This window comes from Vigna radiata, chromosome 10 (assembly GCF_000741045.1).
Source record: "Vigna radiata var. radiata cultivar VC1973A chromosome 10, Vradiata_ver6, whole genome shotgun sequence".
Classification (NCBI taxonomy): domain Eukaryota; kingdom Viridiplantae; phylum Streptophyta; class Magnoliopsida; order Fabales; family Fabaceae; genus Vigna; species Vigna radiata.
The window spans coordinates 6,761,582-6,779,202 of NC_028360.1; the positions used below are offsets into that span (position 1 = coordinate 6,761,582).

General features: G+C 29.0%; 1 protein-coding gene across 1 annotated transcript; it reads left to right on the top strand.

The window, feature by feature from the left end:
- Window positions 1–10,123: 10,123 nt before the first annotated feature.
- On the top strand, window positions 10,124–14,722 carry LOC106774481. The gene is made up of 6 exons (XM_014661489.2): window positions 10,124–10,667; window positions 11,898–12,009; window positions 12,106–12,277; window positions 12,358–12,539; window positions 13,194–13,337; window positions 14,373–14,722. Exons 1-5 carry the CDS (start codon window positions 10,237–10,239, stop codon window positions 13,317–13,319), a joined length of 1,023 nt encoding a protein of 340 aa, XP_014516975.1. The 5' UTR covers window positions 10,124–10,236; the 3' UTR covers window positions 13,320–13,337; window positions 14,373–14,722.
- Window positions 14,723–17,621: the final 2,899 nt, after the last annotated feature.

A 17,621-nucleotide genomic window follows, 5' to 3' on the forward strand; every position in this document is an offset into this window, starting at 1 on the left:
TACTGTTTAAGTTTCATAGCATCAGATACCTTATAGTTTGTATTAACTTTTATTAAAAATTAAATAATTAAAAAACAATCCTGTATACTTTTATAGTACAATTTAAAAATGTGCATTAAGTCAAATTTAATATATATATATATATATATATATATATATATATATATTATATATATATATATATATATGAAAAATAATAAATATTTTTTAGATTAATATAGTATTTTATAAATGTGATTTATTTAAAAATAATAAAATAGAAATGTGGACAACGTTAATGGACTGATTTTGTTGAGCTGTTACGAATTGTTGTATGACTTTTGTATCATTAAACTAACAATAGATTATTTTAATATTAAAATATTTTAGTATGATAAAAGGATTTATAAATAAATTTCATTACTCAAAAATACATTTCTAAAAATCTCCTTTAATAGTTTTTTTACTTTTTTTTTTAGGATATTTCATTCTTTATTTCTCTCTTTTAATATATAATACATTATATCACGATGAGTTCTTCAAATTTAACATTTTCTTCGATTGAGTAAGTTAGTTTTTTTGTTTTTTTCTTTAAATCAATTTGTTCTTTCTTTACATGTGGTTTTCGTCGTTTGCACGTGTCTCGTGAGTCATTAATATGAATCTTTGATGATTAGTGATCATAATAGTATTGATTGATTTTATACTGTTTCCATGTGTAAATAGAGTATTTTGTGGAGTTAAAGGAATATTGGTGAGTTAGGAGATTGTCTGTAATTGTAGATTTTGTTATCTGAATTATGCAGAAAATTTTTAGTTGTTGAGCGAGTGGACCTTCAAGTATTACTTGATAGGTGAGTGAAGGCTTTTTTTTGAGTGAGACTAATAAGGTTTCTTACCTTTTAATTTTTTTTTTACAAAATTGGTAATTTTATTAGATATTTTGATAAGAGTTAGATGTCAGTATTATAATTCTATAAGTATGTAAATTGTTTAAGGAAGGTTTGCTTTAATCCAAGGTGGATTAGGCATTTGTTCCATAATGTATGTATTGATATACAAATTTAGTATTGAAGATTATCTTGATACTCTAATAATCATTTAAACTCATGTAAATAATGATGGATTATATGGTAAGAGTGGCAAGAAGTCCTAGTCTAGGGACTTTACCTTGGCCTAAGACGAGAAGGAACTACCCTTGTATGTGGTATGATGAAATCCACTAGTAATGAATTTATACAGCAATAGAGTTCACCACAAATGCAAAATTTTTCAGAGTTTGATATGAATGCATTTACCCGAATAATTGAGTCTTGTTTAGTTCTTATATGTAGCATGTTTATCTTTATGAATGAATTATATATGTTTTTAACTTGAGTTTTGCTATATGAAATCTTCTTTTCAAATTAACTTGCCATTTTCCTGTGTTTGTTTTCTTCTTTCATAATGATCAGTTTAATTTGTGTAAGCAGATGAAGAAACAAGAGTTTATTTGCCTCTAAGAGAGAGATAATGTTATTATCTAATTCTCATACTAGAATTTCTTTGTTTTGTATTATCCTTTTGAAAAATATTATATTTCTTGAATTCACTTTATATTTTCCCTTGGTTTGTATATGCACCTATTTTACTTTTAGTATATCTTAGGATGTGTCGCAACCGAAATCGCAATGGGACAACAAACCAAAAAAACAAAGAAAGTAATATTTTGGAGTCGTAGTTTATCCTGAAAAAATTATGGAAAATCCTAAAATAAAGACGTGGTATGTGAAAAATATATTTTGGATCTGGGGTCAATTACTCATAGTAAAGGTGTTGGCACCCTAAAACGTCCCTTCAAGGATAGTACCTTTCATTAAACTTTCAAATATATGTGTTAAAAATGTTTATTTTCCCCCAAAAAAAAACATGAAAATAATGGAGGAAAAACTATTTGAAAATGACTTTGAAAAACCTTTGGATTTTTTGAAAGTGCATATCTACTCACAATGGATAATTAAGGATCACATAGTTCTTAATAACTATTTGAAATTATTGATTTTTTTTTTCAATTTTTTAAACAGTTTTTATATTTTTGGTATTTTTGTTAATTATTTGAAAATAGGTGTCACGCAATGCGAGTGGCTGAAAAAATAGCAAAAAGTAAAAAGGATTTATTTTTATATTTTTCATATTTTTTGAATTATTTGAAAATAGACAACACGAGCAGTCATATAATGAAACTCAATTATTTAACGGCTTTATATACGATATTAAGTAGTATCAATAAAAGAACAACTTACTCTATAATTAGCATAATAGTCATAATAATATGATACCTTACCTAATATACCAAATATTCGATAAATATATAATATTAAGAAATATCATGACGTAATCAAACTAGCTATATTTAGTCACGTATACGATTAATATATGAATATTTGTACCAACAAATATATCTAAAAATACCTTTTAAGCAAGGAAAGTTGAATGAGTCTAGTTAAGTCGCATTACTTAGCTTATTTGTTAGGTCAGGTATGTACAAATGTGAAAGTGCAAAAATTCAACTAAATAAACCATATACTCTTTTAATAAATTGGATAATATCCTAATTTCAATCTCATTTTTCAATAACAAGCCAAGACTTTTGTTGTGACAAAATTCTCTAACAGTTGTAAACAAAGAAAAATCCATTCATAAAGAAGCAAAGTTGAAGGGCCACAAGAAGGAGAAAGAATTTTTGGAAAAAATAAATTTAATTTTTCCTAACTCTTAGTCAACCATTAAAACGTCAATAAAGAATTATTGAAGAATAAAAATAATTGATTCTTCATGAACCATGAACGAGGAAAATCAATTCTCCATAAATTAAAATGAACAAACCAGTTCTCTAATGTAGGACTACAAAACTATGTATTGCATGGGAATAACTTAGAGTGCTCAAAGCATTTTCGAGCTTGCATATCCATATATAGGTTAAATCATGTTATTTGTCTCTATATTTTTAGGAAAATCTCAAATCGGGTCTTTTTTATTATGGTATCAATTTGGCCCATATTTTGAGAAATTTAATGCAATCAAGTCCTTTTTGTTAGTAATGTGCTACGAACGTTAAAAATGTGTCACGTGTAAGTTTGTGATTTTTTTTATTTATAAAAAAAATAACATGTCAAGCTAATGTCATGTATCATGTTATAAGATCCGAAAAAACATGGGTATTGGAAATAAGTTAGTTTTGTTTTTCTTTTGTAATTAATGTTCTTGTGTGTACATATTTATTAAGACATAATTATTATGTTATTTTCTTTTATTATATTTATATTTTTGCTTAGGGGTAAAAAAGTCTTTTACATTTTATTAATTAGGTCCTGAAATTAAAATAAGGGATTGTAGAAAGAAAAAACGTGCAACTTAAAAATATAGATATTTAATAAAAAGATATTATATAAATCTTTTAAAAGATTTAGTTGTTATTATAAAAAAGTAGTTGAAAGAAAATGGGAGGTATAATCTTTGTGGGTTTAGAGATTAAAATAGATATTATTATTAGAAAAATCATTATTAGATATTTTAAAAGATATCTTGAGATATTGTTAATTAAAATATAGCTTGAGATATTATTAGATATTACTGTTAGATGATAATAAAATATAATGCATTACTTAGGAACTTATCATAATCAATTAGAATAAAAGTATTAAGATAGAATATATTATCTAAGGACTTATCAGAATTAATTAAGTTAAAGATAAATTTATTTTATCTTATTTATATATTTTATTTTTGTTAATTGTTATTACTCCTTATGGGATTTTATTATAAATATAGTACTTTAGGTATATTCTACACACAATTGTAACTATATTAGAGACCTCCTATATAAATTCTGACCATTAGGAAAATAAGAGAGAAACTTTGAAAGTGAGAGGAAAGGAGAGATAGTGAACGAGAGAGTGCAACTATATTGGAGAAGATCATTGGGCGTAGAGAAAGTCTTAGGACTGGTCAAGTATGGACAAGCTTATCTTTGTTTGCTTGTTTGTTGTATGTTATATATTCTTGATTACCTTGAAAGGTAATGTCATTTTGATGCATGTGTACATGATTATGGTTATGATTATTTATTGTTATTGTTGAGCAAGTGTTTCTGTATACATGATGATAGGGTTTATGATTGTGTTGGGTTTTCCCTGTGAAAGTATGTATGTTTTATTAGGTTATCCCATGATAATATGCATCGATGCAATGAAGGACAAATATATGTTGTTTGAGGGTTTTACCATATAAATATATGTTATAAAGAGTGGTATGATGATCATATGCAATATGTTGGGTTTGTTTGGGTTGTAATCAGTATAATGATGAGTTTTGGATGATTTAAGTGTTGCAATGTATGTAATAGGGTTTGTTCATAAGCGTATATGAGGCTTGAATGCATGCATGATGTTTTAGGTGTGTTCCCTCGTGAGTTAGAGCTAATGCATGTGTGCTTCGAATACTTGAATTATGTCCAATATGTGTTTCGATTCGACAATAATTGATTATCACTAACTATAATTGATTATTTGCGCATTGGTTTTGAGTTATGTTTCGGGAATAATCGATTATCTAGGATGATAATCGATTATCCTTTCATATGTGATGATTTTAGAAGTTTGATGTTATTTTATGTAAAATGTGAGTTTCTTGGGAATAATGGATCATCACTTATGATAATCGATTATCCTAGTACAATTTCGTTAAAAATAATAAATTTGATAGAGAATGGGTGTGGACCAAGCTTAAGGAGCTGTAGAACGTGATGATAATAAAAGAATGAGATTAATGGCTACGTTTAGGGTAAGGTTTGACTTTTGAATTGGTGGTGAAGCATGAGTGCAAGGTGGAATGCACAAGAGTGTGTGTGGTTAATGAGCATGAGGCATGAGAGATTAGTCTACTTATTGTACTTAGTAAATCCTAAGGCTATCTGCGGATAAGTGCTCCCTTTGGCATTGGTTATCGAAAAGAGAAGGATATTCCCTTTGGCTTGAAAAGGGGGTGACTCTCTTTAGCATTGGTTGCTGAAAAAATATTGATGTTTTCTTTGACAAATAATTGTAGAAAAGAAAATGGTGTTTGAGTGTTGAATCTTCTTTGGTGAAGGGATAAATGTTCTGCCTTGTGTGATAGGAGAATAGGTCCAAAGCCAAAAGAATGATGACTCGAGTATACCTGTAAGGAATGTGTTATTCATGACTGCGATAGTGATGATGGTGGTGTATATATGATGATGGTCATGGTATTGAAGATGGTTCAGGTTATGCTATGTTGATAATAGTGTTACTATAATGGTTATAGTAAATATTATAGTAAGTAGTTAACATATGTGCTAATGAGTGGATAGACCAAGTGTCTATGTGTGAGATGTTAGTGATGACATCAAGGGTTAAAGATCAAGGATCGATGATTGAAGTTAGAGGATCGAGTAATTCATTATGATTGAATTGTTTATGTTAGAGGATTATGAATCCTATTGTTATTACTATTATGTATGAGGTGTTTGATTGTTGTTGATATAATCAGTATGTTTATATCTTGTTATTATAATTGTTTTATTGGTAGCTTACCCCATTCATGTTTGTGTTCGTGTGTTTGTGAATGATATTATCGACGATGATCTATAATGTGTTATACGTGAGCAGATGATATTGAAGATGTTCCAAAGGCATGATAGATTTTTGAGATGACAAAAAAAATTTGGGTTTTTTTTAAAAAGTTCTTTTGGTATAGACTTTTGAAACAATGTAATTTAGTTGTTTCATTTTTTTAGTCATTTTAATTACTTTTGGAATAATGTAATTGGATAAAGCTTTTAGAACTTCTATGTTTTGGATAAATTATGGATGTTTAAAAGCTAAGGTTTTTGCAAAATATGTTTTTGCACTATAAATATTTGATTTTTTAAATAGGGTGTTACAATTGTCATTGCCACACTAGCTCTCATTCTCTTAGTTTTGATTTGATTTATGTATTTTTATTTTGTTTCGATTTAGTTCAATTTTTTTAAAATAATACTATTTCGTTACTCTCTAAATTAAAACAAAATTTAACTTTTGAATAAGTGTTATAAAAATATTTTTATTATTTGTATTTGTATTTTACATTTAACTTTATTTAAAATTGTTTTCAAATTTTAAATTTATTAGTTTTAAATTGTTATAAAATTTTACATTTGAATTTGTAAAATTATTATTTTTAAACCAACTTAAATATTTTGTATAGAAATTACTGAATTTAAAAATATACAATTACTTAAAAGAATAGGAACGTTGATAAGTTTATTTTATTTTATGAAATGAAATTGATAAACAAGTTTAATATATATGTCATTTGAAATTAATTTTAAGTTATTTTCTATTAACATTACTTTCTATTAATCACTTTCAAACAATTTTTAATATAATTCAATATAAAATATAAATATAAACAAACTTAATCTTATTAAAAATATTTAATAAAAATATTAACTTTAATACAAATATTTGTATATATATTATATAAAAATTAATTTTAGTTTTAATTTTGAGATGGATGGGATTGTTTAATTTTTAAAAAAGAATTGAAATTTAATTTATACAATAATAAAAATACAATACTAAATTGAGACTAAAACATGAACTAATATGTAACACATATTTAACATTGTAAGTATAATAGTAACAAAAAAGAATTGATTATATCTAATTTCCCAAAATAAAGACCAAATTGAGACACAAATAAAAAACCCATTTAAGATTTTTTCACAAAAAATGAGAATGAATGACATTATTTAACTCAAGTTATATTTAGTGATCAATCACAACTTCAACTCACAAATCCATAAAAAAAAACATACATCCCTTAAAAAAAACACACTAAGTTTTCTCTATTTTCTCTTCTCAATTAATGTTGTCAAAATAGGTTAGAACCCATGAGTCAACCTCATCCATCATATGTTCGGGTCAATTTTGAACCGGACTTACTAAAAACCCAACTCACCAACCCACTTAATTTTGTATTTGATACTTTGTTTTTGGATTCTATTTAGAGTTTTATAATGATTTTGAATTCTATTATGTATTTTTTTTTTATTTTGAACTGTTTTTAGATTTTAACATCATTTTTAGCTAAAATTTTGAATTTGGAAAAAAATTATTATTATTTTTAAATTAAAAAAATGTAATTAATGAACGAATTCGTTTTATTTACCAACTCATATTAAACTAGATTAGGTTTAAATTTTTTCGATTAACTAATAAATAAACTGAATTAAGTTGACTCACTGAGTAATCCACCACCATATCAAATCAAATAATCCATTTTTACAAAACTTATCTCAATCCTTCTTTCACTTTAAGTTGCTTTTTTTTTTCTTAACTTCGTCATTATTATGTTTCACTTCAGGTTAAACAAACTACACCAAGTCTCGAGTCTCTTACTAGGAAAAAAAATATATAGCCTTTTAGAGCTTACACGTTTAAATCACAAGTGAGTGAATATTAAATTTAATCTTACAATCTTCCTCCAAAATCACATGCACAAAATATTATATATATGTACCCAAACAAAAGTCTTTTTAACTCATTTGTTCCCATCAAATTTATCACAGTTTTCAAACTATTATCTAAAATCTATGTTTCGTTAGGCTGTGTTCTTTTATATGGATTTGAAGGAGATGATTTGTGGGAGATGATTTGAATGGATTTGAGTGGATTTGAGGGTAATTTTTTTGTTGTTTTTTTAAGTGGATTTGTAAGTAATTGAGAGTGGATTTGAAGATAAAGTTTGTGAGAATTAGTGTAAGATTTGATTGATGTGACAGATTTAAAAAATTAGTTTAATTGATAAAAATTAAAGATTACCAAAATGCCCCTAGTTATTAAAGTAATATAAAATGTTATATTTTAATGTTATATTTAATTTTAATGATGTTTATGAAGAGACCAAAATTATAAATAATTATTAAAAATTATATTTAAAAATAAAAAAAAGTTAATATTAATTATTAGGATTAATTTTAATATTGTACAAAAAATATTATTTTAGTAAAACAAATTTCCTTTTAGTTGTAATATTTTTATAATATTATGTTTGTTATCAAAGTAAAATTGAATATTTTTAAGGAAAGAAATAATTAAACAAAGATAGAATATTACATTAGATAAAAGTTTTATTTATAATTATATTAATATAAAATTATTTATTTTTCAAAAATAAATAAAATATTTGTAATATGTACTTTTTCAAAATATACTTAAATATATATAATTATTCTTCAAATTGTTTAACCCTTTCTATTCATTATTATTATAATTAAATGAGATTATAACTTAATAATTGAATCAATAAAATGTAATATTTTTTTCTTTTTAGTAAAAGAACTTAATTAACTCAAATAAAATTGATAAAGATAAACTAAAAGGGAAATTGAACATGAAAAATATTTGTGGTTAATGGGTGTAAAAGCAACTGCAACTACAGTTCTACAATCCACTAAAAAGGTGAATCTGGAATAGTTTCAGTTATGGCAGAAGCAAGTTTTTCTGCTCGTAAGAACACATCCTCCAGCGTCCTTCTCGTCAACACCATAGGTACCATAGCTTCCATTCACGAAGGTTAACACGTTGGAGTTAGCAAATGAATACCATTGACGAAGGAACGCAGCTATGCAAGTCCAAACCACTCACAGACCTCAGCGAACCGGAAACGACACCGGTAGAAACGAAAAAACACGCCCACACCTTGGCTGGAACCAGATACGGGAAGTTGTTGGAGAAGATCGAACCAGATACGGCTCCCCTCGAAGTTCTTCGACAAGCTGGATCCGGATACGCGAAGTTGCTGGAGAAGCTCGATTCGGATACGTCTCCCATGGAAATTGTTGGAGAAGCTGGATCCGGATACGTCAACCTTGTATCCGAATACACAGCCTGTTTCTTCACTTCTACAATCCCTCCTTCCACGTTTGGACATCTGCATCCACTCCGTCATCATCATCAACAGCGTTCTTGCTCCTCCATTAACGAACCTGCAACAATCACATGGGCAGCCGGGCAGCCAGTGCAAACCCGTGAAAGCACAGTGCATGGGTTTTCATTTTTATGTTTCATAGGATCTGTTATTAAGCATCAGAATCGAATAAGGTTTGTTGTGGAATTTTAATTTTCGTACAGGGCATATAAGTCTTTGTCCAGTAAATCAGCGTAAATCTTCTCAATTTAGCGAGATGGGTTTAATAGTGAAATCTCGCAAATCAGTGAATTTTTATCTTTGCAAATCATCACAAATCATCGCATGAGAACAATGCCAATCCCCTAAATCCTTCCTCGCATATCAGCATGAACAGTAATTTCCCTTCAAACGAACAACATTAGTCTCCCAACAAAAAGAAAATCATACAAACACATACTACAAAATATATGGCCAGACAGTGCCAACTCCACTTTAAAATAAAAATCCTTTAACTTCTCTATAAATTATAACTCTTTTACCATCAAATCAAACACACATATTATATTTATCTTTTCAAAATGATATTTTTTCCTAAAAATTTTCGTCCATCTTTTATGCACATCCATCTTGTGTGTCACATATTTAATTCAATATTATCAAACAAATATTTTAAAATTTTATAATTATTAACCATATAAACTTTACACCATAAAGATACTTGTTATACGCCTTCAAATTTAACTACCCACCTACTCACTATATTTGTGCAAGAAGTATGAATTCAGTCTTTCCTAAAGAATAGCATTGATTTGAGCATGATGTAGCTTCTATTGAAAAAATAGTTTTTATTTTTCAAACGGTTATTCATTTTTGGATATTACATATTTAAAAGTCATCATATAAAAAAAAACTAGTACATGATTTAAAAAATCTTAAAAGGAATCTATGTACTATTTTAACCAAAATATCTTTCTCAAGAATCAAATGACGGATATAACTTCTGCTCTGACAAAAAGGAAAAAATAATATTAATATTTATTTAACTTCAATTTTAGAGAGACCACGTGGCATCTTGCAATCGAACCCCTTCAAATTTCTGTCTTTTTCCGTTCCACTCTTCAAAACCCAACAAGAGTCAGAGAAGAGAGAGAGAGAAAGATAGAGAGAGAAAGAGAGAGACTGAACTACACTATGGAGTAGAGAGAGAAAGCAAAAACCTCATCACCAGAGAGAGAGAGAGAGAGGGAGAAAAGAGTCCGTTAATTTCAGTTTAAAAGAGAGAGAGAGAGAGAGAGAGAAAAAATGGTGACAGAGGAACAAATATCGGAAGCGGTATCGTCGCTGCTGCGCGAATCGAACCCTAGCAAGCGTAGCTTCACGACGCTGAACCAGGTGGTGGAGGAGCTTCAGGCCAAGCTCGGCCACGACCTCTCTCACAAGCTCGATTTCATCACTGCGCAGATCAACCTCCTTTTCGGATCCCAACCACAACCACCACAACCTCCGCCGCAAAATGCGCAGAGGCAGATACAGCAGCAGAAAGACCGTTTCGCCCCTCCACCAAACCCTAATTTCCACTCTGTTCCTGTCAGTTCCGACTTCCAGGCTACCAAATTCCTTTCTTCTAACGCTGTCGTCCCCACTCCTGCTGATATTTCGCGCGTTGAAGTTCCTTCTCCTGTTCCTGCCTCTGTCCCTGCTCCTGCTCCTGTTAACGATGCTCCGAAGGAAAGGTTAGGTTTCGCTGAGAAAAAATTGTTTGCTTTGTTTGAAAATGTTTTGAAGAGTGAGAGCTCATAAGTGATGGGAAATTAGGGTTAGGGAAAAAAGAATTGGAACAATTAGCGCCACTTGAACTGTGAACAGCGGGTTTTTGCTTGTAATGTAATACACGATTAGCGTATTATAATTTACATTACAACTCGGGAGTGATTTTATTTTATTTATTTTTTCATTTTTTATACTTGGAAAAAATAGAAGGAATAAAAGAAAATGACAAAAAAAAAATTATACTTATTTCATGCACGACTTAATTTTAGCTGTCATTGTGTTTTTCTAATATTTTTTATAAATATATATGGAAAATATGTCTACCGGTTAGTTTTATAGATGTTTAGTTTAAAGTTACAGAAACATTTTTGTAAATTTTAATATAAATTTGCTTGTTCCAAGGAATGAATTGAGAAGGAAAGATTTGTTATTTTTGGAAGAAAAAGGCTTTTAGGTCTCCTAACTTTAACCTAAACATGCACTTTGCATATTCTTTTGTATAATGTATCGGTTCTCTACAAGATTGTTTTCATACTCTTTCCTTGATTAGTGAAACAGTTTCTCTCAACCATCTTCATCTATTTTTTCATTTATATGGCGTGATTAATCTTTATAATTATCTTTCTCTTGTGATCTTTTTCCCTTTTCCTTTATGTACTAATTAAATTTCAATATTTTTAAATATATTGTTAATAGTCAAAAATAATTTATATATTTAAAGATATTTATTATGAATTTTAGTCATTTAAAATTAAATATTTAACCTATGCAATTGACAGACTTAAACAATGTTAGTTGTTTAATTGTTGAAAACAGAGTTTGACTTGTGAAAATATTTTTGTATGTTTGTTTTACTTCCACTTATACTTAGTAGTGGAAAGTTCAGTTGTTAGTGAAAATAGTATTGTTGTTGTTTTTGCCTGTTTTTTGCTTGAAAAAGTGAAAATAAAGTGACATTTCTCTGTTTGTAAAAAATTAAAATTGAAAACAGGGAAACCATACTTGCCTTAGGCATATGTCAGCAACATAGTTGTTACTCAAGATCACTGTATGGATAGTAAGGGGCAATGAGTTTGCATGTGCTTGAATTCAAACCTTTTTGTTTTGTACTTTCAAACTGAATATTATATATTACATTTGCTTTTTTGTAGTGATTTGTTTGGTAATCATAACTAGTTTCTTGTGTCTTGTAGTACTCAAACAAAGGTGAAGAGAAGAGGTGGCCCAGGAGGTCTCACCAAACTTTGTGGTGTATCACCTGAACTTCAGGTCATTGTTGGCCAGCCAGCACTGTCGAGGACTGAGGTTAATAGCAATATATTTTTTGAAATTTGTTGTTTGCTTTCTGCATTATGATATGCCTCAGCAATATTTCTAAAATGTGAAATGAATGTGGTTTAGATTGTCAAGCAACTGTGGGCTTACATAAGGAAAAACAATCTTCAAGATCCCAGCAACAAAAGGAAAATAATTTGCAATGAAGAGCTGCGTGTGGTGTTTGAGACTGATTGTACTGATATGTTCAAGATGAACAAGTTGCTAGCTAAACACATTATCCCCCTTGAACCAACCAGTAAGTATCTTGGCGATGGTTGTCTTTTTGAATTGTGGTTTAATGTGTTGTTTAAATTCTTCATGTTTGTGCACTTTCAGAAAAGCCTGTTCCAAAGAAACAGAAGGTAGATGTGGACTCAGGAAAAAGAATTACTGAACCTACTCCCTCTGTAATAATATCTGATGCACTGGCTAACTTTTTTGGGATTACTGAAAGGGAGATGCTACAGTCTGAAGTTCTGAGACGTATCTGGGAGTACATAAAAGTCAACAGGCTAGAGGTAAACAATGAAGAGATAAAATATGCACCAACTTCGTGCATTGACATCGATGCATTAAAGTTTAATATGATGGTGGTGCTGATAATTACTGATAAGCTAATTGATAGCTTTTTTTGCTGACTACAGCTGAATTTTGAAACACAAACACGCTTAAAAGTTCCGTGTTTTTTCTTCTTTCAACTCTGCCCCTATTTAGATCTTTGTCTTTTAACTATATGGATTTTACTTTCCCTGTTTGTTATTATTACTATTTTACATTTTTTATTCAATTACTAGTATTTTGACACATCTTACATTGTGATTATTTCCTGTTTTACTAAGTGTGATTGAATCTAGTATCGAACCTTGAAATTTTAGTCTTTGTATTTCTGTAATTTTTTTCTAGTGCTCAAATGTTAGGTGCATTAGTAAGTTTCTGTGCTTTTATTAGGATTGTGCACGTAGGCCCCTCCAGTTTGTATTCCAATGGGCAATTGAAGGCAAATATGGTTATTTCAGTAAGACAAAAATAGTTTGCTTTTCACACAATTAATTTGAAAACAATAGTTTAATGATCTGATATTCTGAATAACAAATTATGTGTTATTAACTTTGTTGGGACATAACTTGTTGACTATGTGACACGAATAACAAATTATGATCTGATATTCCTAGGATCCTATGAATCCTATGGCAATACTGTGTGATGCGAAGCTTCAGGAGATCTTTGGCTGTGAAAGCATTTCAGCATTGGGGATACCTGAAGTTCTGGGCCGTCATCATATTTTTAGGAGTTCATGATGCTGACAGCATTCTATGGTTAGTAGAATTGACTTGCACAACAGTTTTGTTTTCCAAAACCTTCATATCACTTCTTTTTCCTACCTCTTTGAATTTTGACTGGACCTCCTTTATGTGAAGCTTCTGTGATATTTGACTGCTTTGTCACTTTTATTCTATGATGTCTCAGCATGCTATCTACTTTGCGCGGTGTTGAATCTCCACATCTTTTATGATTGGTTTTTTATTCCAGGATACCGTCTCATGCTATCGAACTGGTTCTTACTTGTATTTAGCATGTTATAAGTTGATATAATTTTTTTAGTATGATAATAAGGAATTTATAAACTGAAAGTTATTATGGTAATAGTGCATGTCTTATAGTCTCTCTTTTTATTGGTTTCCTTTGTAACCCTTTGTAACCACAAGACAAAGGAAAAACCTTTAAATATACCTTGTTAGTTTTAATGCTTTTTTTTTTTTTACTTTAAAAACTAAACGTTGAATGACTTATATATTTATATTTATAATAGGGTTAATTATCTTTCTGGTCTTATTATTTATTTTGGCCAGTCTGACCCTCTATTAGTAAAAAAGTTCAATCAACTTCCTGAAATTTTTAAAATTAAAAAAAAAATGCAACATTGTTGTAATTTTAAAAAATTGAGGGAATTGATTAAAACTTTTAATATTAATAATTGAATAAAATAAATAAATAATGGGGCTAGAGAGATGATTAAGCCTTTATAATATAATGTATTTTTTTCATTAGCTTTTTCCTTAATCGAGTCATTGGTTAGCACTTACGTTATGAATATTTTGATCTTGTAAATACAAGCTTGTCATGAAAAATGAGGTTACAGATTGACTCTGACTAAACAGAGTAAAGCGATTCCCAAAATTCATGACTGCCACTATTTATACGTACTTGTGCATGCAATGCAAATTTCAGAAAACAATGATTTATCCTAGAAAGGGTTTGAAAGTTTTGTTTTCAGTTTGATGGATTACTTTTTGCTTTTCCAAATGATATTTATGCATAGAACTTGATAAAATATTTGCTTTTGGCTGCAGTGACAGATTGCAGGGTGTTAATTCCAGTATAGTTGGAGCTGATCTTGACCTCATGTTGATATGGTTCTGTAATTTGACTGATCAGATTTGTGTTTTTAGTTCATGTTGATAAGTTATTAGAAGAATGAAAATGTAAGAGACAACTATTAGTTTGGCAGTGATGTGTTTGTAGGTCTTGCAGTTCTTGTTTGTCTAACTTGGAACTTAGGATAGAATGACCTGTGGGTGGGTATTCTGACACCTGTAAAATTCTCTGACAATAGGAAAGAAAATTATGTACAAGTTATTTTCCTTCAAACATTACCCATGCAATTTATGTGTAGCTAATGAAATGCAGTTTGCCAGATGTACATACGACTGTGTTTGGAGAAAACTTAGATAACGTTTATACTTATCATGATATTCTCAGTAGAAACACATGTATATATTACCATATCTCAAACGAGAGCTTCAAAAAGTAGAACCAAGTGCTTTAAAAGTAATGCATTTCATGCTTTATCCTTACCTCATCTAAGTATTAGATTTCTAATTAACGTGAAGGTCCTAAATTGATTGCACTTGATTTTATCTATTAATTTGGGCCAACTAGATATTATTCGAAAGTTAAATTAATATGGTTGAGTTTATGTGGTATATTTGGGTTTACATCAAACCGAATGAGAAAAATATATTTTTTTCTTGGGATATACATTCCTTGATTTCAAACCTGATTCATGTCAAGGAAATAATTCACCTCATTTAAAACTGGATTCACGTCACTGAGACAATTGACTTGATTTTCTATTTTTTTTTTCTTTTTTATAGCATATTGTTTTATTGTTTCTTGTATATATAATATAAGAAGTAATATCTTTTATTTTTTATTTTCGTCAGTTTTGTTTAAGGTGGTTTTTAACTTTTTTGGGTATTCAAAGTTCTATTTTTTGTAATTTTTATTCAATTTGATTTTTTTTACGGTTTCTAATTTGTTGACGACAATGTTTATGTAAATGAATCATTTATTCTATTCTTTCTGATGTTACTATCATATCATTTCATTCTTTTCCAAACACTTTTCAACACGAAGTTGCTTTGTTCCTCCACCATTGTAAATGTAACCACTATCAGAATCGTTTTGTTCTTCTACCATTGTGATGCATCAAATTCCACCACCATCATGAATGCAACACTAGCTAAGAGGAATCACGAACTATCTCACGCCTTTAACACAAAATGTGAATCCATATTGCCAAAACCCCTAATTGTAAACCACACCCAGCACAAATCCAAAATTACTTCCAAAATTAGGGTTTTTGTAATGGTGGTGTCATTGTTTGTGCTTGCAATTTTCATGTCTTTGTTTAGATTTGGTTGGTGTGATTTAGGGCTTTTATTGTGCGATTTAGAGTTTGTTGATTCGTTCCTCGTTCACATGGTGACGCGATTTAGGGCTTTCATTCTTGCAAATTTGTGGTATGTGTTGATGGCTATCGTGGTTCATGGTGGCTCATGATTTGCGGTTTTTGTGGAGGAATGATGGTTCGTAGTGGCTCACGATTTAGGGTTTGTGGTATTGTGAATGAATATGGTGGCTAGAAGCATGAAGAAGATAGAGATTTGTTGTAGTTGTTGTAGCGAATGGGTGATTGCTGGCGTCAATGACAGTGGTGGCACGACCAACAATAAGGGAGGTCATGGTGGTTGTCTAGGGTTTTTGGGTGTGTTGGGAAGAAGATGAAATGATGTAACAGTCATGTTAGAAAAAATGGAACACGTCATTCATTGAAGACTAACATTTTTGTGGAGGAATGATGGTTCGTAGTGGCTCACGATTTAGGGTTTGTGGTATTGTGAATGAATATGGTGGCTGAAAGCATGAAGAAGATAGAGATTTGTTGTAGTTGTTGTAGTGAATGGGTGATTGCTGGCGTCAATAACGGTGGTGGCACGACCAACAATAAGGGAGGTCATGGTGATTGTCTAGGGTTTTTAGGTGTGTTAGGAAGAAGATGAAATGATGTAATAGTCATGTTAGAAAAAATGGAACATGTCATTCGTTGAAGACTAACATTGATACTATGCCGTTAATGATTTAGAAGCTGTAAGAGAAAAAGACCAAATAGAACAAAAATTGAAACTATTCTAAATGTCTTAAAAAGTCAATGACCACTTTAAACAAAACTAACAAAAATAAGAAACAAAAAAGATATTAAGTCTATAATAAAATTATTATTTCAATTGTAAGATAGTTAATTATCGAAATATATAAGAATCTCCTTACTCTCTCGTGATCAATTTAGGATTCACATTCTACCCTAAAAGATTTAGAAAATCAAATTTGAAAGGTGATGTAAATTGTAATAGTTTATAGTATATGAATCAATTAAACTTCTTTTTATATATATATATATATATATATATATATATATATATATATATATATATATATATATATATATATATATATATTCTGAAAATAAAATTACATGAAATTAGTACGATTTAAGCTAAACACATTAATTATAATATGAAATCAAATTATAAGATTCATTTTGATTGCTTTGTGTATTCTTTCTATAAATTTGAATTAAAGGACTTATTAGTATCTCATGTTATTAAAAAGAAAGAATTGTGATTCACATAATATATATTAGATTATTAGATATTTTATATAAATATAAAGATAAAATATTTATAAATAAATTACCTATGTCTATATATTTTTGCCTTGCAAAAGTAGGAACCTTCGTTCACGGATTATGTTTATCAATTTCTCCTCCTTTCCTTGTAGATAAGTGTTTTTCATCTTCACTCACTTTCCTCTCTTCTTCCAATAAATAAATCCACTTATGCTACATACTATAAATATATTCTAATAAATACAATCCTCATCCCAATATTCTCATTCTTTTGATGTTTGCATTCTCACATCACTTCATTCTATTTATTTTCTTATTTCACTACTCAAAACATATATATATTCACACTATAAATTTCTCTATTGTTTAAATTATAATAAAAAAGTGTAATTAAAATAATTATCATTGCAACAAATATTAAAATCAAATATTACGTTTATATTAAAATTATAAAAAATATAAATGTATACGCGAACTAATTATATTTTATTTGTTTTATAATTTTTTATTAGAATAACTGAAGTTGTAAATAACTTCTTTTACATATTATTAAATCAGTAAAATTAGTTATCTTGTAAGAAATTAATAATATATGTAAATTAGTTATCTTATATATATATATATATATATA

What these genes read in the sequence shown, in the direction of transcription:
- LOC106774481 (XM_014661489.2), top strand. Translation starts at nt 10,237, where the DNA reads ATGGTGACAGAGGAACAAATATCGGAAGCGGTATCGTCGCTGCTGCGC. An exon ending in AACGATGCTCCGAAGGAAAG is followed by an intron (nt 10,668 to 11,897) that starts GTTAGGTTTCGC and finishes TGTGTCTTGTAG; the next exon opens with TACTCAAACAAAGGTGAAGA. An exon ending in TATCCCCCTTGAACCAACCA is followed by an intron (nt 12,278 to 12,357) that starts GTAAGTATCTTG and finishes GTGCACTTTCAG; the next exon opens with AAAAGCCTGTTCCAAAGAAA.